This window comes from Salvelinus namaycush, chromosome 20 (assembly GCF_016432855.1).
Source record: "Salvelinus namaycush isolate Seneca chromosome 20, SaNama_1.0, whole genome shotgun sequence".
Taxonomy (NCBI): Eukaryota; Metazoa; Chordata; class Actinopteri; order Salmoniformes; family Salmonidae; genus Salvelinus; species Salvelinus namaycush.
The window spans coordinates 42463424-42487145 of NC_052326.1; the positions used below are offsets into that span (position 1 = coordinate 42463424).

At 40.1% G+C, this 23722-nt stretch overlaps 2 protein-coding genes across 3 annotated transcripts in view; both read right to left on the reverse strand.

Moving 5' to 3' along the window:
- Positions 1-16706, reverse strand: part of zmat1 (zinc finger matrin-type 1) — a 30736-nt gene extending 14030 nt beyond the window's left edge. The window contains exons 1-4 of one of the 2 annotated variants that reach the window (XM_039016358.1): positions 16559-16706; positions 13999-14102; positions 13369-13443; positions 12594-12741 (exon numbers count right to left, since the gene is read on the reverse strand). In XM_039016358.1, the coding sequence (XP_038872286.1) occupies positions 12594-12741; positions 13369-13443; positions 13999-14102; positions 16559-16700 (469 nt within the window). In that variant the 5' untranslated portion in view covers positions 16701-16706. The remainder of the gene's footprint in view (positions 1-12593; positions 12742-13368; positions 13444-13998; positions 14103-16558) is intronic. The other variant, XM_039016359.1, reaches the window with a different exon arrangement.
- Positions 16707-17669: 963 nt separating this feature from the next.
- Positions 17670-20295, reverse strand: LOC120064635 (progonadoliberin-2-like). The gene is made up of 4 exons (XM_039015261.1): positions 20111-20295; positions 19047-19192; positions 18855-18938; positions 17670-17936 (listed from the first exon to the last, which is right to left on the reverse strand). The coding sequence occupies exons 2-4, from the start codon at positions 19182-19184 to the stop codon at positions 17898-17900; spliced, it is 261 nt and encodes an 86-aa protein (XP_038871189.1). The 5' UTR covers positions 19185-19192; positions 20111-20295; the 3' UTR covers positions 17670-17897.
- Between the last annotated feature and the right edge of the window lie 3427 nt (positions 20296-23722).

Consider the following 23722-nt stretch of genomic DNA (forward strand, 5'->3'; position numbering starts at 1 on the left):
GTCTATTAGACAGTATGATATAGGCTATACTAACCTGTCTATTAGACAGTGTGATATAGGCTGTACTAACCTGTCTATTAGACAGTGTGATATAGGCAGTACTAACCTGTCTATTAGACAGTGTGACAGGCTGTACTAACCTGTCTATTAGACAGAGTGATATAGGCTGTACTAACCTGTCTATTACAGTGTGATATAGGCTGTACTAACCTGTCTATTAGACAGTGTGATATAGGCAGTACTAACCTGTCTATTAGACAGAGTGCGATATAGGCTGTACTAACCTTTCTATTAGACAGTGTGATATAGGCTGCACTAACCTGTCTATTAGACAGTGTGATATAGGCTGCACTAACCTGTCTATTAGACAGTGTGATACAGGCAGTACTAACCTGTCTATTAGACAGAGTGCGATATAGGCTGTACTAACCTTTCTATTAGACAGTGTGATACAGGCAGTACTAACCTGTCTATTAGACAGTGTGATATAGGCTATACTAACCTGTTTATTAGACAGTGTGATATAGGCTATAGTAACCTGTGTATAAGACAGTGTGATATAGGCTGTACTAACCTGTCTATTAGACAGTGTGATATAGGCTATAGTAACCTGTCTATTAGACCGTGTGATATAGGCTGTACTAACCATTCTATTAGACAGTGTGATACAGGCTATACTAACCTGTCTATAAGACAGTGTGATATAGGCAGTACTAACCTGTCTATTAGACAGTGTGATATAGGCTGTACTAACCGGTCTATAAGACAGTGTGATATAAGCAGTACTAACCTGTCTATTAGACAGAGGGAAATAGGCAGTACTAACCTGTCTATTAGACAGTGTGATATAGGCTGTACTAACCTGTCTATCAGACAGTGATATAGGCAGTACTAACCTGTCTATTAGACAGAGTGATATAGGCAGTACTAACCTGTCTATTAGACAGTGTGATTAGGCAGTACTAACCTGTCTATTAGACAGTATGATATAGGCTATACTAACCTGTCTATTAGACAGTGTGATATAGGCTGTACTAACCTGTCTATTAGACAGTGTGATATAGGCAGTACTAACCTGTCTATTAGACAGTGTGACAGGCTGTACTAACCTGTCTATTAGACAGAGTGATATAGGCTGTACTAACCTGTCTATTACAGTGTGATATAGGCTGTACTAACCTGTCTATTAGACAGTGTGATATAGGCAGTACTAACCTTTCTATTAGACAGTGTGATATAGGCTGTACTAACCTGTCTATTAGACAGTGTGATATAGGCTGTACTAACCTGTCTATTACAGTGTGATATAGGCTGTACTAACCTTTCTATTAGACAGTGTGATATAGGCAGTACTAACCTTTCTATTAGACAGTGTGATATAGGCTGCACTAACCTGTCTATTAGACAGTGTGACATAGGCTGCACTAACCTGTCTATTAGACAGTGTGATACAGGCAGTACTAACCTGTCTATTAGACAGAGTGCGATATAGGCTGTACTAACCTTTCTATTAGACAGTGTGATATAGGCTGCACTAACCTGTCTATTAGACAGTGTGATATAGGCTGCACTAACCTGTCTATTAGACAGTGTGATACAGGCAGTACTAACCTGTCTATTAGACAGAGTGCGATATAGGCTGTACTAACCTGTCTATTAGACAGTGTGATACAGGCAGTACTAACCTGTCTATTAGACAGTGTGATATAGGCTATACTAACCTGTTTATTAGACAGTGTGATATAGGCTATAGTAACCTGTGTATAAGACAGTGTGATATAGGCTGTACTAACCTGTCTATTAGACAGTGTGATATAGGCTATAGTAACCTGTCTATTAGACCGTGTGATATAGGCTGTACTAACCATTCTATTAGACAGTGTGATACAGGCTATACTAACCTGTCTATAAGACAGTGTGATATAGGCAGTACTAACCTGTCTATTAGACAGTGTGATATAGGCTGTACTAACCGGTCTATAAGACAGTGTGATATAGGCAGTACTAACCTGTCTATTAGACAGAGGGAAATAGGCAGTACTAACCTGTCTATTAGACAGTGTGATATAGGCTGTACTAACCATTCTATTAGACAGTGTGATACAGGCTATACTAACCTGTCTATAAGACAGTGTGATATAGGCAGTACTAACCTGTCTATTAGACAGTGTGATATAGGCTGTACTAACCTGTCTATCAGACAGTGATATAGGCAGTACTAACCTGTCTATTAGACAGAGTGATATAGGCAGTACTAACCTGTCTATTAGACAGTGTGATTAGGCAGTACTAACCTGTCTATTAGACAGTATGATATAGGCTATACTAACCTGTCTATTAGACAGTGTGATATAGGCTGTACTAACCTTTCTATTAGACAGTGTGATATAGGCAGTACTAACCTTTCTATTAGACAGTGTGATATAGGCTGCACTAACCTGTCTATTAGACAGTGTGATAGGCTGTAATAACCTGTCTATTAGACAGAGTGATATAGGCTGTACTAACCTGTCTATTACAGTGTGATATAGGCTGTACTAAGCTGTCTATTACAGTGTGATATAGGCTGTACTAACCTGTCTATTAGACAGTGTGATATAGGCAGTACTAACCTTTCTATTAGACAGTGTGATATAGGCTGTACTAACCTGTCTATTAGACAGTGTGATATAGGCTGTACTAACCTGTCTATTACAGTGTGATATAGGCTGTACTAACCTTTCTATTAGACAGTGTGATATAGGCAGTACTAACCTTTCTATTAGACAGTGTGATATAGGCTGCACTAACCTGTCTATTAGACAGTGTGACATAGGCTGCACTAACCTGTCTATTAGACAGTGTGATACAGGCAGTACTAACCTGTCTATTAGACAGAGTGCGATATAGGCTGTACTAACCTTTCTATTAGACAGTGTGATATAGGCTGCACTAACCTGTCTATTAGACAGTGTGATATAGGCTGCACTAACCTGTCTATTAGACAGTGTGATACAGGCAGTACTAACCTGTCTATTAGACAGAGTGCGATATAGGCTGTACTAACCGGTCTATAAGACAGTGTGATATAGGCAGTACTAACCTGTCTATTAGACAGAGGGAAATAGGCTGTACTAACCTGTCTATTAGACAGTGTGATATAGGCTGTACTAACCATTCTATTAGACAGTGTGATACAGGCTATACTAACCTGTCTATAAGACAGTGTGATATAGGCAGTACTAACCTGTCTATTAGACAGTGTGATATAGGCTGTACTAACCGGTCTATAAGACAGTGTGATATAAGCAGTACTAACCTGTCTATTAGACAGAGGGAAATAGGCAGTACTAACCTGTCTATTAGACAGTGTGATATAGGCTGTACTAACCTGTCTATCAGACAGTGATATAGGCAGTACTAACCTGTCTATTAGACAGAGTGATATAGGCAGTACTAACCTGTCTATTAGACAGTGTGATTAGGCAGTACTAACCTGTCTATTAGACAGTATGATATAGGCTATACTAACCTGTCTATTAGACAGTGTGATATAGGCTGTACTAACCTGTCTATTAGACAGTGTGATATAGGCAGTACTAACCTGTCTATTAGACAGTGTGATACAGGCAGTACTAACCTGTCTATTAGACAGTGTGATACAGGCAGTACTAACCTGTCTATTAGACAGTGTGATAGGCTGTACTAACCTTTCTATTAGACAGTGTGATACAGGCAGTACTAACCTGTCTATTAGACAGTGTGATATAGGCTATACTAACCTGTTTATTAGACAGTGTGATATAGGCTATAGTAACCTGTGTATAAGACAGTGTGATATAGGCTGTACTAACCTGTCTATTAGACAGTGTGATATAGGCTGTACTAACCTGTCTATTAGACAGTGTGACATAGGCTGCACTAACCTGTCTATTAGACAGTGTGATATAGGCTGTACTAGACCGTCTATTAGACAGTGTGATATAGGCTGTACTAACCATTCTATTAGACAGTGTGATACAGGCTATACTAACCTGTCTATAAGACAGTGTGATATAGGCTATACTAACCTGTCTATAAGACAGTGTGATATAGGCAGTACTAACCTGTCTATTAGACAGTGTGATATAGGCTGTACTAACCGGTCTATAAGACAGTGTGATATAGGCAGTACTAACCTGTCTATAAGACAGTGTGATATAGGCAGTACTAACCTGTCTATTAGACAGAGGGAAATAGGCAGTACTAACCTGTCTATTAGACAGTGTGATATAGGCAGTACTAACCTGTCTATTAGACAGAGGGAAATAGGCAGTACTAACCTGTCTATTAGACAGAGTGATATAGGCAGTACTAACCTGTCTATTAGACAGTATGATATAGGCTATACTAACCTGTCTATTAGACAGTGTGATATAGGCTGTACTAACCTGTCTATTAGACAGTGTGATATAGGCTGTACTAACCTGTCTATCAGACAGTGATATAGGCAGTACTAACCTGTCTATTAGACAGAGTGATATAGGCAGTACTAACCTGTCTATTAGACAGTATGATATAGGCTATACTAACCTGTCTATTAGACAGTGTGATATAGGCTGTACTAACCTGTCTATTAGACAGTGTGATATAGGCTGTACTAACCTGTCTATCAGACAGTGATATAGGCAGTACTAACCTGTCTATTAGACAGAGTGATATAGGCAGTACTAACCTGTCTATTAGACAGTGTGATTAGGCAGTACTAACCTGTCTATTAGACAGTATGATATAGGCTATACTAACCTGTCTATTAGACAGTGTGATATAGGCTGCACTAACCTGTCTATTAGACAGTGTGATATAGGCTGTACTAACCTGTCTATTAGACAGAGTGATATAGGCTGTACTAACCTGTCTATTACAGTGTGATATAGGCAGTACTAACCTGTCTATTAGACAGTGTGATATAGGCTGTACTAACCTGTCTATCAGACAGTGATATAGGCAGTACTAACCTGTCTATTAGACAGAGTGATATAGGCAGTACTAACCTGTCTATTAGACAGTGTGATTAGGCAGTACTAACCTGTCTATTAGACAGTATGATATAGGCTATACTAACCTGTCTATTAGACAGTGTGATATAGGCTGTACTAACCTTTCTATTAGACAGTGTGATATAGGCAGTACTAACCTTTCTATTAGACAGTGTGATATAGGCTGTACTAACCTGTCTATTAGACAGAGTGATATAGGCTGTACTAACCTGTCTATTACAGTGTGATATAGGCTGTACTAAGCTGTCTATTACAGTGTGATATAGGCTGTACTAACCTGTCTATTAGACAGTGTGATATAGGCAGTACTAACCTTTCTATTAGACAGTGTGATATAGGCTGTACTAACCTGTCTATTAGACAGTGTGATATAGGCTGTACTAACCTGTCTATTACAGTGTGATATAGGCTGTACTAACCTTTCTATTAGACAGTGTGATATAGGCAGTACTAACCTTTCTATTAGACAGTGTGATATAGGCTGCACTAACCTGTCTATTAGACAGTGTGACATAGGCTGCACTAACCTGTCTATTAGACAGTGTGATACAGGCAGTACTAACCTGTCTATTAGACAGAGTGCGATATAGGCTGTACTAACCTTTCTATTAGACAGTGTGATATAGGCTGCACTAACCTGTCTATTAGACAGTGTGATATAGGCTGCACTAACCTGTCTATTAGACAGTGTGATACAGGCAGTACTAACCTGTCTATTAGACAGAGTGCGATATAGGCTGTACTAACCTTTCTATTAGACAGTGTGATACAGGCAGTACTAACCTGTCTATTAGACAGTGTGATATAGGCTGTACTAACCTGTCTATTAGACAGTGTGATATAGGCTATAGTAACCTGTCTATTAGACCGTGTGATATAGGCTGTACTAACCATTCTATTAGACAGTGTGATACAGGCTATACTAACCTGTCTATAAGACAGTGTGATATAGGCAGTACTAACCTGTCTATTAGACAGTGTGATATAGGCTGTACTAACCGGTCTATAAGACAGTGTGATATAAGCAGTACTAACCTGTCTATTAGACAGAGGGAAATAGGCAGTACTAACCTGTCTATTAGACAGTGTGATATAGGCTGTACTAACCTGTCTATCAGACAGTGATATAGGCAGTACTAACCTGTCTATTAGACAGAGTGATATAGGCAGTACTAACCTGTCTATTAGACAGTGTGATTAGGCAGTACTAACCTGTCTATTAGACAGTATGATATAGGCTATACTAACCTGTCTATTAGACAGTGTGATATAGGCTGTACTAACCTGTCTATTAGACAGTGTGATATAGGCAGTACTAACCTGTCTATTAGACAGTGTGACAGGCTGTACTAACCTGTCTATTAGACAGAGTGATATAGGCTGTACTAACCTGTCTATTACAGTGTGATATAGGCTGTACTAACCTGTCTATTAGACAGTGTGATATAGGCAGTACTAACCTTTCTATTAGACAGTGTGATATAGGCTGTACTAACCTGTCTATTAGACAGTGTGATATAGGCTGTACTAACCTGTCTATTACAGTGTGATATAGGCTGTACTAACCTTTCTATTAGACAGTGTGATATAGGCAGTACTAACCTTTCTATTAGACAGTGTGATATAGGCTGCACTAACCTGTCTATTAGACAGTGTGACATAGGCTGCACTAACCTGTCTATTAGACAGTGTGATACAGGCAGTACTAACCTGTCTATTAGACAGAGTGCGATATAGGCTGTACTAACCTTTCTATTAGACAGTGTGATATAGGCTGCACTAACCTGTCTATTAGACAGTGTGATATAGGCTGCACTAACCTGTCTATTAGACAGTGTGATACAGGCAGTACTAACCTGTCTATTAGACAGAGTGCGATATAGGCTGTACTAACCTGTCTATTAGACAGTGTGATACAGGCAGTACTAACCTGTCTATTAGACAGTGTGATATAGGCTATACTAACCTGTTTATTAGACAGTGTGATATAGGCTATAGTAACCTGTGTATAAGACAGTGTGATATAGGCTGTACTAACCTGTCTATTAGACAGTGTGATATAGGCTATAGTAACCTGTCTATTAGACCGTGTGATATAGGCTGTACTAACCATTCTATTAGACAGTGTGATACAGGCTATACTAACCTGTCTATAAGACAGTGTGATATAGGCAGTACTAACCTGTCTATTAGACAGTGTGATATAGGCTGTACTAACCGGTCTATAAGACAGTGTGATATAGGCAGTACTAACCTGTCTATTAGACAGAGGGAAATAGGCAGTACTAACCTGTCTATTAGACAGTGTGATATAGGCTGTACTAACCATTCTATTAGACAGTGTGATACAGGCTATACTAACCTGTCTATAAGACAGTGTGATATAGGCAGTACTAACCTGTCTATTAGACAGTGTGATATAGGCTGTACTAACCGGTCTATAAGACAGTGTGATATAAGCAGTACTAACCTGTCTATTAGACAGAGGGAAATAGGCAGTACTAACCTGTCTATTAGACAGTGTGATATAGGCTGTACTAACCTGTCTATCAGACAGTGATATAGGCAGTACTAACCTGTCTATTAGACAGAGTGATATAGGCAGTACTAACCTGTCTATTAGACAGTGTGATTAGGCAGTACTAACCTGTCTATTAGACAGTATGATATAGGCTATACTAACCTGTCTATTAGACAGTGTGATATAGGCTGTACTAACCTGTCTATTAGACAGTGTGATATAGGCAGTACTAACCTGTCTATTAGACAGTGTGATACAGGCAGTACTAACCTGTCTATTAGACAGTGTGATAGGCTGTACTAACCTTTCTATTAGACAGTGTGATATAGGCTGTACTAACCTGTCTATTAGACAGTGTGATATAGGCTATACTAACCTGTTTATTAGACAGTGTGATATAGGCTATAGTAACCTGTGTATAAGACAGTGTGATATAGGCAGTACTAACCTGTCTATTAGACAGTGTGATATAGGCTGTACTAACCGGTCTATAAGACAGTGTGATATAAGCAGTACTAACCTGTCTATTAGACAGAGGGAAATAGGCAGTACTAACCTGTCTATTAGACAGTGTGATATAGGCTGTACTAACCTGTCTATCAGACAGTGATATAGGCAGTACTAACCTGTCTATTAGACAGAGTGATATAGGCAGTACTAACCTGTCTATTAGACAGTGTGATTAGGCAGTACTAACCTGTCTATTAGACAGTATGATATAGGCTATACTAACCTGTCTATTAGACAGTGTGATATAGGCTGTACTAACCTGTCTATTAGACAGTGTGATATAGGCAGTACTAACCTGTCTATTAGACAGTGTGATACAGGCAGTACTAACCTGTCTATTAGACAGTGTGATATAGGCTGTACTAACCTGTCTATTAGACAGTGTGATATAGGCAGTACTAACCTGTCTATTAGACAGTGTGATACAGGCAGTACTAACCTGTCTATTAGACAGTGTGATAGGCTGTACTAACCTTTCTATTAGACAGTGTGATATAGGCTGTACTAACCTGTCTATTAGACAGTGTGATATAGGCTATACTAACCTGTTTATTAGACAGTGTGATATAGGCTATAGTAACCTGTGTATAAGACAGTGTGATATAGGCAGTACTAACCTGTCTATTAGACAGTGTGATTAGGCAGTACTAACCTGTCTATTAGACAGTGTGATATAGGCTGTACTAACCTTTCTATTAGACAGTGTGATATAGGCAGTACTAACCTTTCTATTAGACAGTGTGATATAGGCTGTACTAACCTGTCTATTAGACAGAGTGATATAGGCTGTACTAACCTGTCTATTACAGTGTGATATAGGCTGTAATTACCTGTCTATTAGACAGTGTGATACAGGCAGTACTAACCTGTCTATTAGACAGTGTGATATAGGCTGTACTAGACCGTCTATTAGACAGTGTGATATAGGCTGTACTAACCATTCTATTAGACAGTGTGATACAGGCTATACTAACCTGTCTATAAGACAGTGTGATATAGGCTATACTAACCTGTCTATAAGACAGTGTGATATAGGCAGTACTAACCTGTCTATTAGACAGTGTGATATAGGCTGTACTAACCGGTCTATAAGACAGTGTGATATAGGCAGTACTAACCTGTCTATAAGACAGTGTGATATAGGCAGTACTAACCTGTCTATTAGACAGAGGGAAATAGGCAGTACTAACCTGTCTATTAGACAGTGTGATATAGGCAGTACTAACCTGTCTATCAGACAGTGATATAGGCAGTACTAACCTGTCTATTAGACAGAGTGATATAGGCAGTACTAACCTGTCTATTAGACAGTATGATATAGGCTATACTAACCTGTCTATTAGACAGTGTGATATAGGCTGTACTAACCTGTCTATTAGACAGTGTGATATAGGCTGTACTAACCTGTCTATCAGACAGTGATATAGGCAGTACTAACCTGTCTATTAGACAATTAAATTAGGCAGTACTAACCTGTCTATTAGACAGTATGATATAGGCTATACTAACCTGTCTATTAGACAGTGTGATATAGGCTGCACTAACCTGTCTATTAGACAGTGTGATATAGGCTGTACTAACCTGTCTATTAGACAGAGTGATATAGGCTGTACTAACCTGTCTATTACAGTGTGATATAGGCAGTACTAACCTGTCTATTAGACAGTGTGATATAGGCTGTACTAACCTGTCTATCAGACAGTGATATAGGCAGTACTAACCTGTCTATTAGACAGAGTGATATAGGCAGTACTAACCTGTCTATTAGACAGTGTGATTAGGCAGTACTAACCTGTCTATTAGACAGTATGATATAGGCTATACTAACCTGTCTATTAGACAGTGTGATATAGGCTGTACTAACCTTTCTATTAGACAGTGTGATATAGGCAGTACTAACCTTTCTATTAGACAGTGTGATATAGGCTGCACTAACCTGTCTATTAGACAGTGTGATAGGCTGTACTAACCTGTCTATTAGACAGAGTGATATAGGCTGTACTAACCTGTCTATTACAGTGTGATATAGGCTGTACTAAGCTGTCTATTACAGTGTGATATAGGCTGTACTAACCTGTCTATTAGACAGTGTGATATAGGCAGTACTAACCTTTCTATTAGACAGTGTGATATAGGCTGTACTAACCTGTCTATTAGACAGTGTGATATAGGCTGTACTAACCTGTCTATTAGACAGTGTGATACAGGCAGTACTAACCTTTCTATTAGACAGTGTGATATAGGCTGCACTAACCTGTCTATTAGACAGTGTGACATAGGCTGCACTAACCTGTCTATTAGACAGTGTGATACAGGCAGTACTAACCTGTCTATTAGACAGAGTGCGATATAGGCTGTACTAACCTTTCTATTAGACAGTGTGATATAGGCTGCACTAACCTGTCTATTAGACAGTGTGATATAGGCTGCACTAACCTGTCTATTAGACAGTGTGATACAGGCAGTACTAACCTGTCTATTAGACAGAGGGAAATAGGCAGTACTAACCTGTCTATTAGACAGTGTGATATAGGCTGTACTAACCATTCTATTAGACAGTGTGATACAGGCTATACTAACCTGTCTATAAGACAGTGTGATATAGGCAGTACTAACCTGTCTATTAGACAGTGTGATATAGGCTGTACTAACCGGTCTATAAGACAGTGTGATATAAGCAGTACTAACCTGTCTATTAGACAGAGGGAAATAGGCAGTACTAACCTGTCTATTAGACAGTGTGATATAGGCTGTACTAACCTGTCTATCAGACAGTGATATAGGCAGTACTAACCTGTCTATTAGACAGAGTGATATAGGCAGTACTAACCTGTCTATTAGACAGTATGATTAGGCAGTACTAATCTGTCTATTAGACAGTGTGATATAGGCTGTACTAACCTGTCTATTAGACAGTGTGATATAGGCAGTACTAACCTGTCTATTAGACAGTGTGATACAGGCAGTACTAACCTGTCTATTAGACAGTGTGATAGGCTGTACTAACCTTTCTATTAGACAGTGTGATACAGGCAGTACTAACCTGTCTATTAGACAGTGTGATATAGGCTATACTAACCTGTTTATTAGACAGTGTGATATAGGCTATAGTAACCTGTGTATAAGACAGTGTGATATAGGCTGTACTAACCTGTCTATTAGACAGTGTGATATAGGCTGTACTAACCTGTCTATTAGACCGTGTGATATAGGCTGTACTAACCATTCTATTAGACAGTGTGATACAGGCTATACTAACCTGTCTATAAGACAGTGTGATATAGGCAGTACTAACCTGTCTATTAGACAGTGTGATATAGGCTGTACTAACCGGTCTATAAGACAGTGTGATATAGGCAGTACTAACCTGTCTATTAGACAGAGGGAAATAGGCAGTACTAACCTGTCTATTAGACAGTGTGATATAGGCTGTACTAACCTGTCTATCAGACAGTGATATAGGCAGTACTAACCTGTCTATTAGACAGAGTGATATAGGCAGTACTAACCTTTCTATTAGACAGTGTGATTAGGCAGTACTAACCTGTCTATTAGACAGTATGATATAGGCTATACTAACCTGTCTATTAGACAGTGTGATATAGGCTGTACTAACCTGTCTATTAGACAGTGTGATATAGGCAGTACTAACCTGTCTATTAGACAGTGTGATACAGGCAGTACTAACCTGTCTATTAGACAGTGTGATAGGCTGTACTAACCTGTCTATTAGACAGAGTGATATAGGTTGTACTAACCTGTCTATTACAGTGTGATATAGGCTGCACTAACCTGTCTAGTATAGTGTGATATAGGCTGTACTAACCTGTCTATTAGACAGTGTGATATAGGCTGTACTAACCTTTCTATTAGACAGTGTGATAAAGGCTGCACTAACCTGTCTATTAGACAGTGTGATACAGGCAGTACTAACCTGTCTATTAGACAGTGTGATATAGGCTATACTAACCTGTTTATTAGACAGTGTGATATAGGCTATACTAACCTGTTTATTAGACAGTGTGATATAGGCTGTACTAACCTGTCTATTAGACAGTGTGATATAGGCAGTACTAACCTTTCTATTAGACAGTGTGATATAGGCTGCACTAACCTGTCTATTAGACAGTGTGATATAGGCTGCACTAACCTGTCTATTAGACAGTGTGATATAGGCTGCACTAACCTGTCTATTAGACAGTGTGATATAGGCAGTACTAACCTTTCTATTAGACAGTGTGATATAGGCTGCACTAACCTGTCTATTAGACAGTGTGATATAGGCTATACTAACCTGTCTATTAGACAGTGTGATATAGGCAGTACTAACCTGTCTATTAGTCAGTGTGATATAGGCTGTACTAACCTGTTTATTAGACAGTGTGATATAGGCTATACTAACCTGTTTATTAGACAGTGTGATATAGGCTATACTAACCTGTTTATTAGACAGTGTGATATAGGCTGTACTAACCTGTCTATTACAGTGTGATATAGGCTGTACTAACCTGTCTATTAGACAGTGTGATATAGGCAGTACTAACCTGCTGGCTGGGTGGTGGGATAAAGGGCCTGTTTTCTCAGGTTCTTGGCATGGACCTTGCCGTCGTAGTGGGAGCGGGCCACCACCGGAGAACTGAACACCATGCTGCACAGCTCACAGAAGCGGTCCTTGTCCATAGTGATTCCTCTCTGCTCAACACAACATCAGACACCCACACTCATAACGGTAACAATAACATGATATTCTACAACCTTTCAGAGGAAGTAACAATAATGTTCTCTAGAAGCTTATTGATTTCACCTGGATCGGGTTGGAACGCATTGGACCATGTCGGACCCATTACAATAACACTTTAGGGTTGCGATCATATGGCATTCACGGCAGGTAGCCTAGTGTTTAGAGCGTTTTGCCAGTAACCGAAAGGTTGCTGGATCAAATCCCCGAGCTGACAAGGTAAAAATCTGTCGTTCTGCCCCTGAGCAAGCCAGTTAACCCACTGTTCCCCGGGCGCCGAAGACGTGGATGTCGATTAAGGCAGCCCTCTGCACCTCTGACTCAGAGGGGTTGGGTTAAATGCGGAAGACACATTTCAGTTGAAGGCATTCAGTTGTACAACTGACTAGGTACCCCCCTTTCCCCTTCTGATGGTTGGAACGTCAACACAATGCCTAATTTTGATTTCATCAGGATTGGGTTCATAAAATTGCTACCAGAAGCTGGATTTACACACACACACACAAATGACTTGCCTAGTTAAATAAAAATAAAAATGCAAATAACATTTTGTCCAGGCATCTGTTCCATCAAAGTCTTACCTGGAAGTCTTTACTTCGTTTCTCATCTTTCTTGGTCTGCACGTAGAGTCTCACTTTCTGAGCATGCTTCTTTCCCTGCAGTCAGAGGAGGACATTATCATTTTTTCTCTAGCTTCTTTGCAGAGGAGCTCAAACTGTACAGTTGGCTAACATTAAGACATTCAGCACGTAAAATGAACACACTAAAATATGATGAAGATGGTTTCTGTTGAATTAAACTTGGGTTGGTGGGTAGACAGACACATTGGTGGTGGGTGGAGCGAGTTACCCCCAATGACAAGTGCGTTGAGACCTAAAGGAATGTACTGTTTAAACGTTATTGGTTATCATAATTACAACACTCAACCGTTGTCGCTCATTCAGCCGACAGAAACGTTCAACCGGTTCTCCCCATTAAGCAGCGAGTCAGAGTCAGAGGCCGAGCCTTCTCTGGTCTCTACTCCTCCCGTTACGGGGTCTGAGACGCCGAAGGCTCCCACCATTAGCTCTGACAAATTGAAAACCCTAGTCATTGGCTACTCCATTACCCGCAGTATTACACTTAAAACGAATCATCCAGCGATCATACACTGTTTACCAGGGGGCAGGGCTAAGTGTTGAGACGTGGAAGACGGACACACACTCACATACCTCGTAGTGTGCGATCCTCTGGGACTCGAACAGCAGAGAAGCCTCACACACATGGCAGTGGCTGTCGGTGAAGAGACCCTTCAGGTCACTTTCTCCCAAGTCTGCTGGGAACAAGGCACAATCCTTTAACATTTTTGAATGTTCAGAGAACGTTCTGAGCAAAAGAATGCCTGGATGAAAGACAAAATACACAATACAAATGAAATCCTCAAAACAGAAGATAAATATTTGAACCATGCTGTGAAAAATAGAGTACATCTGTTGTTGTTGTGATTGCATGAATCACTGTGTGAAATGGATAATAAAGTTGAAAGAAAACACAAAAGAGAAAACTTGGGACATCGACCCACATGTGTACTGTACATAACCAAGACAAAAATAAAATAACTATGAAACATTGAGCTTATTGAAAGCAGCATCTGAGTTAAGAGCAACCATAGGTCTTCACTCAAGTCAACATCTTTGTCCATGTGTGCAGATGAATGAGACAATGTTTGGACACTTGACAGAATGGAGGGGGCAAGTTGTAAGAGTAAGGATATGTGACCATTTCGTTGGAAGACACAATATGAAGAACCAACCTCACTACTCAGATTCAATTTTCTCAACCCAATGACTGCCAAACCTGAGTCTTGCAATAAATCAATGTCAGTCTTTGTTGCAAGTGAATTTCCCCACTGATGTTTAAATGTTTATATGTGACCTACAGTAACACTCATGCACTATTTTGATTCATATTAGATTGATAAGATGTCATCTAATTTGGGGGTCATTAGGACCTTTTCTACTGATCATTTTGACAACAGAACATAGACAAATCACTGTTCGCACATAATGTAGACACTGATATGGTGCTGGAGATCATGAATGTGAGGTTAGAAAGTGCCCCTTTAATGTGATAAACTGGTATGAAAATCAGTGAGTCTAACCTACTGTGTCGATTGTGTAGGGTGAAAACTCAGTTCATTACATGTACACTATATACTTCACTACATAATGTATTCCGAGTATCAGATGTCTGAAGCCAAAACACTCTTACTATCACTTTTACTGAATTGATCATTCCAAATGCTGTCAAGGCTCATTCTGAAATATAATAACAGAAAGCGACACATACTGTAGTCTCTTGCATGCAGACTGTGTATCATGTACACTACCATCTTTCTGTAGAAGGAAGGACTAAAATTGAATTCACAGATGTAGCTGAAACTTTGGGTGAGGACAATGTACTGTTCCTCTGCCTAGTCACAAATAATTTTAACTGTACCCCAATCATAAACCGTAAAGAAGGCCTTAAAAACACTACTCAATGTTACTGATAACTTATCTGTCTTGCTTATAAAGTGCCCATATTTTGCCTTGACTACACCCTGTAATATTAATTTAGAAATCAACTGTTTCCTTTCCCACTTGTTTGCTCTCCTAATTTTGAGAGGACTCCATGGAGAATAATTCACCGGCAGGCTACATACTAGGTTCATTGACGCATGCCCATGCTTGAATCTTGGGAGTTATAAATCATTGTTTCAAAACCATCTACAATTGAGAATGCACTTAGTGCTATTGCTAGAACTCAAAATGGCTATTGCTTCCACAACCTTTACTTTCAAAATGTCCCATAAAGAGACTGGATTTCTACACACATATACTACTTTAAAGTACAGTACTTACCAACTGTTAACCGCACCCTTTAGTGATGGTAAACAAGATAGCAGAAATAGAACTGAACTTGATGTTCAGAAGGTTTGAACACCCGTGTGTGGGCATTTTCAATATGGCTGATGTGAATTGACAAAAATGGCATACAAGTCCCTTACTACTGCACAAGTTATATAGTTATATTAAGTATAGCAATGAACTGAAAACAACTGTTTGTTGATGTTGACAACCTATTGGTATTGCAAACTCTCTCCAGATAGTCATGTGAGCACTGTGTAAAGAGATAGCCTATGCCTAATAATGGAATTGAATGTAATACTAGACAAGTCAAAAAGTTTCACAAGAGGTAATATACACTGTAACAATGTTTAGGCAGCAGTTTTGAATAAATTAGCCAAGACCCTATTTCAAGACTGGTGACCCAGGCAAGACAAAAACAATGTGCCTTGCTGTGTATAGCTAGTTTCTTAACCCAGGCACCGGTTCTGATTGAATAGGACTAGTCAATAATTTCGTGCTAACCCATCCAATGTGACAGCAACTGTAGTGGGGGGATTGTGCTAGCAAATTGGCTTCAATGCAATGGCAGCTACTGTAGGGCCTCCCAGTCAAGTGTTTATACGTATTAACTAACGTATAGCTAATAGTTAGCTAGCTGGCAGTGATTACAAGGATATGCGTAAAACGACGTTCACATGGGAAAGACACGATTGTTAACCGACAGAAAGTGGTCATATCGGATAACTATCATAGGCTAAAGTGCCTAATTCGACATTTAACAGTTAGCTAACTCGCTAAATTTGAGAACGCCCTTGGCTAACGTCAGCATTGCTAGCTAGCTTGCTACAAACTGGGCATCCATTCACCAGACGCTGTAATTTCGCGTTCTTAATGAACTCACCTTCAATCTGTGAACTATTGGTATTATTAGTGTTTATTACTGTGTCAGCATCTGATACAGAAGCCACGTTATGAGTAGAAATAATGTTATTTTCAGTATCTGACTCCGCTAGCAGCGGAGCACAGATACTTCCCTCCTCCATCTTTCTTCCTATCTGAGCAACGCAGGCGCAATGTGTTCATACATGTTTGCAGAACATGATAACTAAGGTTACATATGTAACCATGGTTATGTGAGCTTATATGGATCACTCCAATCCAATATAGTGAAACATAACATTATTTACTCTCTGTAAAGTTAGAGTTTTGTTTTGACTTGGTTGGGAATTCTGTGTGCTCAACTTGCATATAATAACTGAAAACCTTTTACTGTATTGTTTATGTTTTTCTGCTCAATTGTATTTTCAAATCTGAACAAAAATATAAAGGCAACATGCAACAATTTCCAAATGTTTACTGAGTTATAGTTCATATAAGGAAATCAGTCAATTTAAATAAATTCATTAAGGCCTAGTCTATGGATTTCACATGACTGGGTGGTGGCGCAGCCATGGGTGGGCCTGGGAGGGCATAGGCCCACCCACATGGCAGCCAGGTCGATCCACGGGGAGCCAGGCCCAGCCAATCAGGATGAGTTTTTCGCTACAAAAGGGCTTTATTACAGACAGAAATACTCCTCAGCACCTCAAAATAGTGGAGATATGAACATTACATTTCTGGGAACAGCTCTGATGGACCTTCAGCATGCCAATTACATCTCTAGCATTGTGTTGTGTGACAAAACGGCATATTTTAGAGTGGACTTTTATTTTCCCAAGCACAAGGTGCACCTGTGTAACACTGTTTAATCAGCTTCTTGATATGCCACACCTGTCAGGTGGATGGATTATCTTGGCAAAGGAGAAATTCTCACTAATAGGGATGTAAACAAATTTGTGCACAACATTTTAGAGAAATAACATTTTTGTGCGTGTGGAAAATGTATGGCATTTCAGCTCATGAAACATGGGACAAACACTTTGCATTATACGTTTATATTTTTGTTCAGTATATTTCTATACCTATTCTTTCTTTGGATCAAATTAAATGAAGAGGACAAAGATGAAGACATTAATAACAAAATAGATACTTTATTACAGGAAATGGCATGTGCATGATGTTACATCTGTAATTGAGTCTAAAGGGACAATAAAGAGGGTGCAAGGGTAAAGGAGGGATGCGACATTATTATCAAAATTGATAAACCATAAAATTGGGTCAAAGGACATAAGATTAGAATAGAGGTCATTTGAAATAAACAGATAGACAAGGAAGGATTTAAGTCAGCTTCAGTTGATAGGTTACTTTATCTTCTCGAATTCTCTGGCCAGGGCATCCAACTGCAAAGAGAGTAACACCATATGAATTAAAGGTGCAATATACCCCCCCCCCATTTCCACCTCTATGCAGCATGCTTGTAACACATGTAGATACAATACACTCCTATGCTCACACACAAGTGGGCTTTTATTCTTCTCCTTTAATCAGGGACTGATTTAGACCTGGGACACCAGTGCTGCATTCAGCAGGGCACAACATTAAAGGGTGGCAGGTAGCCTAGCGGTTAGTTAGAGCATTGGACCAGTAACTGAAAGGTCACTGGTTAAAATACCCGAGCAGTTAAGATGAAAAAATATGTCCATATGCCCTTGAACAAGGCACTTAGCCCTAATTTGCTCCAGGGGTGCAGTACTACTATGGTTGACCCTGGAAAACAACACATTTAACTGCACCTATCCGGTGTATGTGACAATGAAACATATTATTATGGAACGTTCAGATAGAAATACATTACGTACAACAAACATGCCTCTCTGACACATTGAATAAGGATTAAAATCTGCAATGTTCCACAACGGTTGGCTACGGAACATGGCTCTCAGGCTCTGAGTGGCCAATCAGTGAAAATTAAACTAGCAGTATTCCGGCCTCCCAGGCTCAGATTTGAGGTACTGTATCCCTGGCTTATGTGAATGCCACCTGATACATTATCATTACATTAATGTACTACTGCCTTCCTGCCCTTACACAAATAGATTGCAGTTTTGAAATTGCAGTAAAAGTGCAGTAACTGCAGTCGACTGTGTTATTTTGGATGCAGAATAACTGCAGTATTATATTGCACTCTAACTGCAGTTACACTGCAAAATTACTGCAGTAAAAAAACGGTGTTATTTTGGATGTAGTATTTGCTGCATACTGCAGTTATACTGCACTCTGATTGCAATATTTTTTCGTAAGAGTGCCCCTGCACTCACAAGAATGTTCCTAAGGATGTTCCTTCGCTGTGGTCTCAGGTAGCTGCATTCTCCTGCCTCACAGAGTTTAATCTCCTCTGAAATCTGAGAGAGAGAGAGATAATAGAATGATGGTGACACAAATGGCTACTGTGTATTTTACACATGCATAATATCCATTTGAGTCATTGTGATTGTAGTACTGTGACCCACCTCAGAGGTGGTAAATGAGTCCAGTTCCCGCTTGCCTCCTGGGTACCAGCCATGGGACCAGTGTTGGGAGGAGGACAGCTGGGCTCCCAGACACAGCAGCAGCCCCATCATCAACACCAGCCTAGCCACACTCACCATCACTGGAGCTGGAGAGATGTAAGGAGAGGGAGGGTGTGGGTAAGAGAGCATGAGACACCTGTCAGGCTTGCACACCTTTCACAAGGAAAGAAAGGGAGGGATGGGGGATCGTTATACAATTCACGCCACGGGAACGAGAGAATGTGCGAGAAGGGGGAGAATACTGTGATGACCCTAGAGCTCTCAAGGGAGTTAATTGTCTTGGGACTGCATGCTTGCCTTAGTCTCATAAACCAAACCCTAGGCAACAGTAGCATTGGATACATTGTGGGAGGCAACCGACTGCCTAGGGAGACTATGCTTGCCTTGGGGTTAGACAACTGGGGTTGAACATCCCCTGTGGTCGTACCTACTGCTACATGGTCGCTACATTGGTGTTAGAAGTGTGATGGCGGCATCTGATCTGCCAGGCAAATTAGGATAATTATTCAAATCTTGGTGAAGAGGCACGATTGGAGAAGCAAAGAGCAAAAAGCAACAAGCCTTAAAGTTTTTTTGGTGTGCAGCTCATAACTTAATTTTATGCAGGATAAATATTTAATACAATACATTATTAATATTTATACACAGGGAAAAAAATCTCCACAAACAAAAACAGTACGTTTACAGTGGGTTTCAAAGATACGTTTCTCATAGGCAATTGTTGTGGGAATTTCTTCTCAAGATTCCACTTAGAAAGGCAGGATTGAAAATAAAGCGCATGTTAAGCTTAATTTTTGTTTATTTTTTAAAACATCTAATTCCAAAATATATACTGGTACTGCCACCATTCATTCACCATACAATGTAACCAAAATATTTAGCTGTCTATGGGTTTAATGTATACTTCATAGAAAGCGTAAAACCTAAAGCAAATGCAAAAATTCTCTCAGAGCTCACTTTTTAACCCATTGATACCCAATAGCAAAAATCGTAGCAATCCTTACCTTAGATCCTCAGTCTGATAATACTTGTTCTATGGGATCGGTTATCACTGTTGATGTCCACCAAGTCTGTCTATGTGCGCTGTTCACTTCTATTACTTTCTAAGCTGTTGGTATACAGCAACTCAGTGTCAAATCACTTTCCCAAGGCGACGATGAGTGTTGTAGAGCTGCTCTCTGATGATATCTCTGAAGCCTCTTCTTCCTCCTCAATTTATGTCCCCACCTCAAATGCCCCCCGCCACCTCCCTCCCTCACTCTACCCCTCCTCGCCCCCATTGCTCCTTTCCCTCCCAGTGGTCAGCTCAGAGGTGTTTAGCGACGCGGGGTGTGCGTAAGATCCACTCAATTCCAATTATCATCTCTAAATAGTCCTGACCTCCCCTGGGATGTTCATCCTGTCTGTACCTAATACCCACCCCCTTCCATTACACTCCCCAGCCAACCTGCTCCCAGCCACCAAAATCAATAGGTTGACATGGTTTACTATAAACATCATGTGGCTGGATAAATCAAGTTCGGTCACTTCATGATGTTCTTACATTTCTTCACACATCACGTTCATGGAAAAATGTATTGGAAGACAAATTTCAACTGGACTGGTTCAGATTTTGTCAGTTGCGTTGAGATTTCAGAACTGTGGAGGACACATAGACAACCTGACAAAACCTAAAACTAACAAAGATTGAACACATTGAATCTTCAATGTTTCTCAACCTTGTTATATCAGGGACCGGCAAGCTACCGTCCTTACTTTACCAGGGACTGGCAACCGGTTGTCCTTCCTGCTTAGAGGGACACCTACAACTAGCACTCGAGAACTGTAATTTCGCTAACAGTCTGTGGGACCGGTCAACAACATTCCAGGATCCAGTGTTGGTCTGCAGACTGGGGGTTGAGGATCACTGACCTAGGCCAAATCTAATTTCCTCTGTATTTGCCCCTGCTTAAAGTGGTGCAGTGGCCTGTCTCGCACCCTCCATCACACCCGAGTGACCGCCAGAACACTTTGACCATGGGGACACCGGATGACAAGCAAACACGAGCACGGGCAAACACACCAGCCGCCACCATCTCTCTTAATTCCAGTCTGACAGGCCTTTTGGTTTGGGTGAGGGGGTATCAATTGGGGACTGGCAAATTCATGTTTAAAATGCATAGGGGGAGTTCCTATCTGGCGGTTGATTGACAGCATGTCTTCTCGCCGTTGACTTAGTTAATCTGCTGACTGACACGGGGCTGCCAATGCGAGGAGGGCGCAGGAAGAAGGAGGACATGACGGTGCGGTGCATGAGTCACAGAGGAGAATTCATCTCGCCTGCCAAACCTTCCTGAGACACGACCCGCCAACGGAAGCGGATAACTTATTCACAAAACGTCTTAGAGTAGAATGTAGGATCAGTTAATCTAGGGTCAGTTTTGCCTTTTAAACCATAATGAAGAGGGGGGACCTGATCCTAGATCAGCACTCCTACTCTTAGATGATGTGAATAGGGGCCTTGGACCTTATCAAGGGTGTGGGACCGTCAAGTTGGATCTCGCAGAGATGGACAATTCCAGTCCCGGAGAGAGCTATAGCAGGGTGTGCAGGCTTTTGTTCCAGCCCAGCGCTAACACACCTGATTTAGCTAATCACTATCAGATTAGACCATGATTAGTTGGATCAGGTGTGTTAGTGCTGGAACAAAACCCTGCACTGAGAGTGGCCTTCCAGGAAGGGGTGTCATGCACCCCAAAAATCTGTGGGGGCACAAAGTACGTAAGGATAGCTGGGTGGTGGAAGTTGGAGAATTTGGAAACACCTGCATTTTTTTTCTTCCTGCAACCTAGAGCCATAATCATTATGCTTATGTTTATTTTTCTGCATATCTAAGCATACCTAAAGCTGTCTATCCTACTGACTGGTGGTTCTTTTTTTAAAGAAAATAAATATGATTCTTTGCATCTCTGCTAAAATCTGGGTAAGAGATGGAAAGGAATGCGAGTCTTATTCAATACATTTAGTAATTGCTTGCCAGCAGGCATGCAAGCTAAAATAGACAAGCTAGCTACTCTAACTTGATAGCATGAAATGGCTGCTTGGTAGCTAGTTATGAGGTTAGGAGATTAGCGAGCCCAGATAGGTTCCCAAAGCCAACATCATAAAATTGCTAGGTGGCTAGTTGTATTATAGAAACAAAATCAAAACATAGATTTGTCCTGTTTAAAAATATGAGGGGGCACCTGCCCCTGTGGGCATGACGCCTCTGCTTCCAGGTCCAGAATCCTCCCATTCCTGCAGAAGTAGCTTCAATCAAGTGCTTACTCCAAGCTGTAGATTCTAGATAATGTATTATCTGGTTATGGACCACAGGAGGTTGGTGGCATCTTAATTTGGAAGGATGGGCTCGTGGTAATGGCTTGAGCGGAATTAGTGGAATGGTATCAAATACATAAAACACATGGTTTCCATGTGTTTGATGCTATTCTATTCACTCTGTTCCAGCTATTATTAGGTGAAGTATTCCCCTCAGCAGCCTCAACTATTATGGACTACTATAACATTCAAATAAAAATAAACATATTGCTTCACACACATTCCACCACAACCCCTGCTGCAGTGTGTAATGTAATGTGTGTTTTGTCCTATATTTTTAATCCCAGCCCCCGTCCCCGCAGGAGGCCTTTGGCCTTTTGGTAGGCCGTCATTGTAAATAAGAATTTGTTCTTAACTGACTTGCCTAGTTAAAAATATATATATATATATAAAAAAAGATAAATTTGATTGAGGGTAAGGGTTAAACTCTTAACTGAAAAGCCAGTCCAGACAAACTCAATAACAGTGCATGACCTGGATGTGCATTGGGGCACATAATCATCATCATGCAGTGTAAATAGTCTCAGAACATGGTTGTGTTCAGTAGGGAGAAAACGTTTCGAAATGTAATTATAAAGGGGAGGCCTGTAACGTTACCTATCAAAACACAGATTTCCATTTTCCATTATAAAAAGTTTAGCTGTGGATTGCCCTACTGAACAGAACGCAGGTTAGAGGACTTGGTTCAATTCCAGTATTGAAGATTATAGTATTGATGTTGGGATTGGTGTTACCACTGAACATTTGTAACTATTGCAAATTTCACCAGATAATGCTGTAGCTAACAAACAACACAAAATCTCAAGCATTTTATTAGGTTTAAACAATATCTTGCTTAGAAAGGCCATTTGGCATTATATAATTATATACCATTTTATCATATATATAATTATATATACATATATTCAACATTTTAATAAAACACTAGAAAACAAAAGATGCAAATAAAAAATAGGATTTTCTTAAGACAATAATAATAACAAATAAAAAAATATCAAGAAAAACAAAATATCTAATACATTTCTAAATTGTCCCAGTACAACTCATGTACATTTTCTTTAAAAAAGCAAAGAAAAAAAGCAAGGCAGCAGACAGGAATTAAATATAAATAACCCTACATTATGTACAGAAGGGAGTGGGGCAGTGACCGGTTATCGATGAGACAAAACCAGCCCAAGGGGCAAATTGAACAAGAGAGGAAGGAAATATGAGTTAAGTGAAGGAAAGAAAGAAAAAAAAGAAAGGAGAGAGAGAAGAGA

What these genes read in the sequence shown, in the direction of transcription:
- LOC120064635 (XM_039015261.1), bottom strand. Translation starts at nt 19,184, where the DNA reads ATGGTGAGTGTGGCTAGGCTGGTGTTGATGATGGGGCTGCTGCTGTGT. An exon ending in ACTCATTTACCACCTCTGAG is followed by an intron (nt 18,939 to 19,046) that starts GTGGGTCACAGT and finishes TCTCTCTCTCAG; the next exon opens with ATTTCAGAGGAGATTAAACT. An exon ending in ACATCCTTAGGAACATTCTT is followed by an intron (nt 17,937 to 18,854) that starts GTGAGTGCAGGG and finishes CTCTCTTTGCAG; the next exon opens with TTGGATGCCCTGGCCAGAGA.